The sequence below is a fragment of the Cryptomeria japonica genome, unplaced genomic scaffold (assembly GCF_030272615.1).
Source record: "Cryptomeria japonica unplaced genomic scaffold, Sugi_1.0 HiC_scaffold_317, whole genome shotgun sequence".
Classification (NCBI taxonomy): domain Eukaryota; kingdom Viridiplantae; phylum Streptophyta; class Pinopsida; order Cupressales; family Cupressaceae; genus Cryptomeria; species Cryptomeria japonica.
The window spans coordinates 157,448-166,810 of NW_026729139.1; the positions used below are offsets into that span (position 1 = coordinate 157,448).

General features: G+C 34.2%; 1 protein-coding gene across 1 annotated transcript; it reads left to right on the top strand.

The window, feature by feature from the left end:
• The first annotated feature begins 1,248 nt into the window (after positions 1-1,248).
• LOC131044996 (putative leucine-rich repeat receptor-like serine/threonine-protein kinase At2g14440) lies at positions 1,249-8,009 on the top strand. Its single transcript, XM_059215873.1, has 15 exons — positions 1,249-1,819; positions 4,528-5,055; positions 5,231-5,366; positions 5,454-5,526; positions 5,602-5,669; positions 5,779-5,850; positions 5,992-6,060; positions 6,289-6,302; positions 6,397-6,411; positions 6,614-6,762; positions 6,940-7,063; positions 7,143-7,211; positions 7,305-7,491; positions 7,575-7,683; positions 7,761-8,009. The coding sequence occupies exons 1-15, from the start codon at positions 1,249-1,251 to the stop codon at positions 8,007-8,009; spliced, it is 2,433 nt and encodes an 810-aa protein (XP_059071856.1).
• Positions 8,010-9,363: the final 1,354 nt, after the last annotated feature.

Consider the following 9,363-nt stretch of genomic DNA (forward strand, 5'->3'; position numbering starts at 1 on the left):
GGAAATCCGACGGTCAGATCTAATTCTATGGTCACTGGAATTTGTAGTGGTGGTGTTGGTGGTTCTTTTAGGATCCTTTTAGTTTTTGTTACTATCTTGGTGGGCCTAAGGCCTGATCTTTGTATTTCTGTGATTTCTTGAATAAATCTTTACTCCTTTTTTTCAAAAAAATATATTTAAATTAAATTATATTATTGTTAGTGTATTATGTTGATATTATATTATTTTATTATAATTAATATATTATTGTATTTTATTAATGTTATTATCAATATTATTTGTAATGTTTTAACTATGACTAATTATCTATGAATATATAAATTGGAGAACGCTTGGAGGAAACCCTTCGACCTGCGTTGTCCCTGGTCCTAGAGGTAGGCCTTCTACCACCATTGTCCCTAGTCCTAAAGGTTGCCCTTCGGCCTGCGTTGTCCCTGGTCATGGAGGTCCTAGAGGTGGCCCTTCGGCCTGCGTTGTCCCTGGAGGTAGCCCTTGTGCTGTTAGTGGGGTTGTTAACAGTTCGTATGTGGATCGATTGGTTAAGGAGACTCGGTCATTCCCTGTTTGTCGCTTCATTGTTGTTAACTTGGATGATGAAATGATTAATGAAATAGATCTAGTGGCCTCTAATCTATCTTCTCATGTGGTTATCTATCGATTTAAAGGCTTTTGGCCTAGTCTTTGAAGGCTTTATGATTGGGTCTCTAAACAATGGGAGCCCCTTATTTCAGACTTGGTGCAGATTTTTCCTTTGGCCAAGGGTTTCTTTGTTGCTAAGTTTGAAAATGTAGCTGACAGAAAGATTATTCTTTGCAATCATTGTTTTATTTGGGAGAACCATTACCATGGCATGAGGACTTTGTTCCTTTGTCTGAATGCTTTTGTAAGATGTCAATCTGGGTTAGACTCCCTAACTTCCCTCTTCACTTTTGGGTGGATCCACTTCTTGAGGTAGTGGGGGATGCTTTGGGAGATTTTTTGATGATAGATGATGAGTCCTCTGATATCCTTCATTCTATCTACGCTCGTATCTTGGTGGACATTGATGCTTCTAAGGGGTTGCTTGGGGAGATTAAACTATCGACTCCCAACGGTTTCTAGATCCAACCTCTAGATTATGAAGGCATTCCCTTCAGATGCAAAAGGTGCTTCAAGATAGGTTATGTAGTGGCTAAATGTGATTTACACAAATTTAAAGCAAAGAAGCCTCCGTCTTGGTGGATTGGGGCTTCCTCCCACCATTACACGATGTTAAAGGGCTCTTCTCAGATGGGTACGGGGCCTGATATTTCTCCTAAAAATGTTGTTGAAGATTCTCCTCCTACCTCTAGTGAGATGGTTCGTTTGAATCCAATCAACGGTTCGGAGTTGTCAAATGTTGTTGGATATGCCCTTGTTGTTGGTTTTGACAGGTCAGAGGGTGTTGTTCATGTGTCTAGGGAGGTTGTTGGAGTGGTCCATGTGCCTGTTATTTTTTCCAGGGGTGTTTCTGACCCAGGTTCTTCTATGCCCGCTGGAGCTTCGTTGCTTGCTGGCTATCCCTTAGTCGGTGGTTCAGAGGTGTCAAATGTTGTTGGATCTGCCCTTGTTGCTGGTTTTGATAGGTTTGAGGGTGTTGTTCATGTGTCAAGGGAGGTTGTTGGAGTGGTCTATGTGCCTATTGTTGTTTCTAGGGGTGTTTCTGGCCCAAGTCCTGCTCTGCCTGTTGGAGCTTCGTTGCTTGTTGGCTATCCCTCAACTGCTGATTTTCCTGTGTTAAATTCATTGGAGTGGAAAGATGAGGTTGCTAAAGTTGAAGATGGTTGGATAACGGTAAAAGGTAAATGGTCTAAGAGGTCCTCGCCTGCTTTTGACATGAACCTTCGATCCCACATGAAGGGTCCCAAAGGGAAATCCTAAGTGTGGGGGTCATCTTAACCCTTGTGGGTAGTTGTGCTCTATTTGTTTTGGGGTGCCTGTAGTTCCTCAGGCAGCTTGTCTCTTTGGGGTTTATACCCTTTCTTTATCTGGTAGGCTTGTTGGTTTTCTATGTCTATTCTTTTTCACAACTTCGTTGTTGGAAGCTGTTGGGTCAGTTGTGCTGGTTTTTTGTTGTGGTTTTCATTTTTAATATCTTTGCACAACTTGCTTTGTTGGGATCTAGATCCTAGTACAATCTTTTGAATTTCGGGTCCCTTCAAAATCTATTTTCCCTTATTCAAAAACATTTATTTATTTTTTTACAAATATAAAATTTTAAATAACAAATTTTTATTTTTACTTTCAATCTAGAAACCCTACCTCCATATTTTTATTATAATATAATTATTTATTTTGTTATTTTTATATATTAAATTTAAAGAAAAGAAAAAAGAAAAAAGAAAAAAAATTATTTTCTACCAAACCTAGTTGATAAACGCCTCCAACAAATTTTATATAGTTTGACAAAATATATATATAATTTCTCATCTTGAATTCTTTTAAAAATATATTTTTATTAAATTCACATATTACTTTACTTGTATTACCTGTTAAAGATGTTAAAGCAGAAATATAAAATGGAGTGAATAAGCCCTCACAGTAGCTCTGAATAGATCATGTCACCCCGAGCCCGAGGTACAATAGAAATGGTCCAACTAAACCGAAACGGAATTTAAAGTTGGGTCCACATAAGACAGCATACACTAAGTCAATGCTTAGTGTGTGTTGTTTAAGGCTGGCCATTTTTGGCGACATTTCAGGAGAGAAAATCAATGGCGATTATTTAGGAGAGGAAGTCAATTAATGGTGGAATTTTAGTTACTTGTTAAATACGGGAAATCAGCAGAGTAACATATGTATTCCTTTTTCTCCTTTCTTTGATGACATTTTTTCATTTTTAAATGTAATATTTCTCTACTTATTCAATCAAATAGCTGTCAACGAGTTAAAATAAACATTTATTTTCATGGATGAGCATGGATCTTCGATGTCAAATCTTTTCATTTTAGAAACGTTAAATCTTTTCCCCAAAGAAAAAAAATTTCACGTTGGATGATTGAAAATAAAATATAATATATTCTGCGTAATTCTTGGAAAATGATATAGTTCTCCCTTGCACATTGACATGAACAACGGATGGAATATTTTCTTTAGGACCCAGTGTAAGCAATAAAAAACCCAACTTTTATAATATAACTCAAAATGTCGATGCCCCACCTTAGTATGCATGAGAGTTGCTGGCTATTAGAAATTAGGATCTAAGGATACTAATCATTATAAACAAGATTATAAAGTAAATGAAATATGAAACATACATGCAAAATGTACACATTACACAAGATATACATGGGAAAACCCTTTCGGGTAAAAAACCCCATAAAGCATCATTTAATTAAAACACTTACAAATATAGTCTATAATAAAATAGACATGAACCTGGGGACACTCCTCTAATACTTCCACATGGCCAATAATACCTCATGTGCATAGTGATACAACTCACCATAAAGCTCCAAATTCACACACCTCTCAAATGAGAGAGAACCTCCTTAAATATAGGAGGAAGGGTGACTTCACTAGTCACACCTTTTCAATAACCCCCACTCATAAATAATTAATAGTCTAATAGTTATTAGATTATAATTATTTCAAATGGGATATGCTTATAAAGCATATAATATATAAGGTTTTATAACCTTATATTAGAACATTATATATAAATTTTATAAGAATGTGATCCCTAATAACATTATGTTCTAACACTAGCACTCTTTCTCATTGATTCGCTTCCTGCTTGCAATCTCCATTGATCATCATGAAGTTCAAAAGTTTAACCTTGTTAGCGCTCACTGTTTTCATTGGATTATTCAGTTCCTGCACACTCGGAGATCCAGATGGTAGGTTGTATATATATTATTTCAATAAAATTTTACTGTGATTGCAAAACAAGGTCTGTAGTTTTTGCTCTTGCATTTTATGAAGGATTTCTAAGTATTAATTGTGGCGCTTCACATAATGACACGAATGGAGAGCTCGACTGGATTACAGATTCCTTGTTCATCAAATTCAGAAACACCTCCATTATGCCTCCATTCACTCTTATCAATACCCCCTACCAATATCAGTCAATGGCCTATTTTACAAATATGGAGGCAAATAAATATTGCTACTTACTGCCCGTGAGGTCTCATCTACAATATCTAGTAAGGGTCAGTTTTATTTTGAAAGGATTTGACGATCTTCGTTTAGCAAGCACCTTCGATTTGTATATAGAGGGAATCAAGTGGGCAAAAGTGAACCTGACGAATTTGCAAATGTATCGCCCTATCTTTTACGAAATCGTCCTTACCCCCAAAAGGGATAGTATGAGTTTATGCCTGGCTAGAAATTCAGAGACGCAAGAAAGTTATTATGTTTTCATTTCAACCATTGAGTTAAGGCCACTACAATCTGCAATGTATAAAACTTTCACTGATTTCAACTACAGCGCTTTGCTTCCCTTCTATCGTATCAGTTTTGGCAACTATCATGAGATAAGGTAAGCTTAACAACAATTTTGTTTGGCAGTTACTTTTGAATCTGTTCTGTCCACTTTATCTAATGCAATGTCGTCGTCGTGGTACAGGTTTCCCGACGACCAGTATGATCGCCTGTGGGAACCTCTTCAGGTCACGTTCAGAACACATATGAGCACAAATGACTCCTTTTTTGGGAGCATAAGAAACCAGCCACCTGTATCTGTACTAAAGACTGCTATTACGTCCTTTTTAGGGGAAGATCAGTTGCTTGTTTCGAGCTGGCATATTCTTCCCCAGGGCATTTATTATTTTGCTGTTTACTTGTGCAACATCAATAAGACAAGTCTTTCAGGGAATAACACATTTCAGATCTTCATTGGCAATGTTCAAATTGCAGAAATAGTCGTTCCTGAGTATATGTACTGTTTGTCACCAGAAAGTCGTCTAGAGTTTAGCACAACTGAGTCTATAGACATAAGAATACGTTCACAAGTAGGATCCCACATGAGGCCGTTCATAAATGCAGCTGAGGCATATCAAATAGTAAAAATCACCAATATGACACACGCCGGAGATGGTACGTTTATTTCTCCATCTGCTTCATTATATTTAGCTTATTACCTAACAGGGATATGCTAGTTTCTGCTTGCCTCATTATACCATATTATTTTTATCATATTTTTATACTACATTGTTTCCCAACAATTTCTCCTAGAAATATCGCCTAATGTTTTAGTAAACATGTGACACAGTACTCGCAATTAGAAAAATAGCAGATACAGTGAATGTTCCAGATGATTGGACAACAGGAGATCCATGTTTACCTTCAGGTTTACCATTAACCAGTGTTATATGCAATGAGGAAGATCCTCCACGAGTGATTATTGTGTAAAATTCTTTCCTTAAAAATCATAGGAGTTCATTAAAACTTTTAGCAATGAATACATTAGCCCACATAACTTCAACTCTTTTCAGGAATTTAACAAACAAAGGTCTCACTGGCAACATACCTCCAAGCATAGCCAACTTAACAGCATTAAAACAGTTGGTAAGACAAACTTTCAAAAAAATTAGACATTCTATTTCGCAAATAAGTGACTAATAAGTTATATTATTTTTTTAGCTGTTAGGCAACAATAATTTTTCAGGTTTTATTCCAGACCTCAGCACACTGATGAACCTTACGTCATTGTAAGAAATCTTTCACTATCTTCTATCAAAATCCTTATACTTATATACACAGTTGAATGAGAAAGGCTGTTTATATGTGTTGATATTTGATTTCCTTGGCATGCTGAAGGCAACTGCAAAATAATCAACTGACTGGAGATATTCCGAGTTCATTAGAGAAGCTTCCCATGTTAAATGAGCTGTATATTCACTCATAACTTCTTTATCTTTTCTTAGAACTATTTTATTTATGTTTCGATACTTTAGTTAAAGGTAATATTTAATTAATCAATTTTGTTTCGATACTTTAGTTAAAGGTAATTAATCAGTTTATGTTGTTTAGGTTTTTGCAGAACAACAAATTAGATGGAGATGTGCCACCTGGTTTAGTTAAGCCTGGTTTAAAACTCCAGTATGAGGACATCCTTTCTTGTCTTATTGCCTTGTATAACAAAAGGATAATTATTCAAATAATTTTTATGCTTTAACCTTTGGTATCTTAGTTCTTAGTTGTTTATATTAGATAAACAGATAAAAGTATATTAAATTAGAAATTGAAATAATTTTATTAAGATTTCTAAATAACAATAATTTATTTGTCTTAATGTTTGACATTTTAATTGTTCGGTCTGCACTGCAGAGTTCTTCCTCAAAGTAAGTTTCTACAGGACAAGAAAAACAAAGAAAAAGGTAGGATTATAGGACCCGCTATTGGCTGTTCGGTTCTGTTAATCTTTTTGATATTCAGGATTTATCAATGGAGGTGCAAATATAATCAAGGATGTCTCACCATAAACAGTTCTACTATGCAACCTCAGCATTCATGTACAGGTCTTTTTTGAATCCTTGTCACTTGAAAACGGTTTATTTAAAATTAAGAATTATTATTTTAGATCTTGTATCTCGTATCTTTTAAGTATTCAGTCATGTTGGAAACCTTTGTTCTATCTTCTCTTTCGAAACAGATAAAGATGATCCAAATGAATTTCAAAAAGTGGTGGTAGAATATAGTGAAGAAGATATTAAAGCAGCTACAAACAACTATTCTACGATCATTGGTAAGGGAGGCTTTGGCACTGTGTTTTATGGTCAACTATCAGGAAACGATGTTGCAGTGAAGATACTTTCAACTGATTCATGTCAAGGAAAACAAGAATTTTGAAATGACGTTCTTCCTTTCTTCAAAAATATTGAATGCATCATTTAAGACAAGAATTTTATTTACCCCTCGTACTCCTATTTCATCACAAGTTGCCTTTTTAACACACGGTGCTTTTGTTCTTGGCTCCAGGTAACTCTCCTTTCAAGGGTACACCACAAGAATCTTGTAAATCTTCTTGGGTATTGTAGACAGCCTATAGTTGCCTTAGTACACAAATTTATGGAATATGGAACATTGACGAACCATATACACGGTATAGTTTATTTCATGGTGGTCTCAATAAAATTAATGTAAACAAATTTTAACAAAAAGACTTACTATTCTATTTACAGGCTCTGCTAAACGAGAGAGACCACTTGATTGGCAAACTAGGATTAATATTGCTCTACAAGCTGCTGAGGGTAAATTGTACAAGTCATAGGTTTCAGTTTTTTAAATGTTTATTGTATGTAAAATTACTTCTACACATTACAAATTTCTTACGTGGTTTGCAGGTTTGCTATACCTTCATGAGGGTTGTAGCCCTCCTATCATACACAGAGATGTTAAATGCACTAATATACTTTTGGATAAAAATATGTCTGCCAAGATTACTGACTTTGGTTTATCAAAGCTACTGCAAAACTCTCGAAGCCATGTAACAACAGAAGTCAAGGGCACCCTCGGCTATCTTGATCCCGAGTATTTTCATACTTCACAATTATAGTATCTTTTTAACATTTATCAAATAATTTACAGTACACTAATTTTCAAACTTGATGCAGATATTATGGAATGTCGTCATTAAATGAAAAGAGTGATGTCTATAGTTTTGGTGTAGTTTTATTGGAGATTATTTCTGGAGTACCACCCAAGGAGGGAATTGTTGAATCGGTAAACATTTAAAATATAATCTATTTTATTTTTATCATTAATAATAATATGGAATTCTCATTTTCTTCATTATACAGGCTAAAAGGTTGCTTTCATGTGGGGGAATAGCATACATGATGGATTCTTTGTTGGGTGGCCGATATAGTTTAGAATCTGCATGGAGAGTTGCAGAGGTTGCGTACAATTGTGTGGAACCAAGACCAGTAAATAGACCCACTATGAATACTGTTGTGAAAGAGCTAGCAGAAGCGAAGGCACTTGTATCACATGATGGCATTAAACCTACATCTTTAAAAGTACTTGATGACGTGCCTGAAGCTCGCTAGCCATACCATTGTGAATCTGCTTCACTAGTTGAAACATGCCCACATAGCAGTGTATATCTTTTCAAATGTGAACATTCTAGTAATTATCACATTAAGTGGTTAAGGATAAGCTAATGAAGATCCAAAACATAATATTATTTAACTTAATCTTCAATATAGTATTAAGTGGTTATAGTTATTTAAATTGTTGGGTTCTTCTTATATTTAAAGAAAAAGTGATAGTATATTTAAATCTATAATATTAGAGTACTTAATTTGAATGATTTTCTAGTGTATAATGTTCATATTTTTCTAATATCTTATTATCATATTAGATTTCAGATTTCAATTGTTCATCCATTAAATCTAAGTTATTCTTAAAGCCGTTTCCAAGAATCAATCAATTGGATGCAATTAAATGCTACCTATTTTGGTACTTAGACAATTTAATCCTGCAAAAGAATATCATTGACACATCGAAGAGTAATTCAATGGTATTGGGTACAATTTTGTTTCTTTTTAAATAGACTTTTTATCTAATATTGATGCTTTATTTTAGCTATAAATTTAAATAGGTTGTTTTAAAATTAACAAGTTTTGATGTATATGTATCCAAATTGATATTGCATAAAAGAAATTTCTTTGTTAGGCAGTGTTGTTTATTACACATGTTCCAAGACCATGAAGAGATCAAACCCACCACCCAAACAAAGAAAAAAATAGTATAAGTAAAAAATTGTCTAAAGAAACATACACTACCTTTAAATGAGTTCAAGAGCCAAGGATACAAAACCTATGATTTAGAGGAGCACAAACACTACACCCACAATCTAAATTTAAACTAGAATAAGATATTTAGACATTCTTAATATTGATGAATTAAATACCACTCTTGATAGGATGAAATGCTAGCATTATCACATGAACTCATCAACTCTTATCGCGAGGGTTTGTAAAAACCCTTTCACACCTTAAAAAACCAAAATATTGACCTACCTCCTTAACCTATACTGTCAGCCTTAATTCTATCCTTCACAATATCGACATTAGAACCAACACCCTTAACTCAAAGCCAAGGGAGAAGAACTTAGATTGTACTAGAAAAACCATATCAACGAAATCCTCCATACCAGTATTGCTCATATAAATTAACATTTAAAAAAATTAAAATTAAATTAAAATGATTTTATACATATTTTCTAAATTAGTATAAAATTCATATTTTGTCAAATATTTTTAAATGAGTTATGTGATAAAAATTGTGATTTTATCAAATAGCTTTGAACAAATCAATTTGTGAAAAAAGTACGGCTCTATCAAATAGATTTGAACCAATTATTGTTAAAATAAACTATAATTCTTTCAACTATCTTTG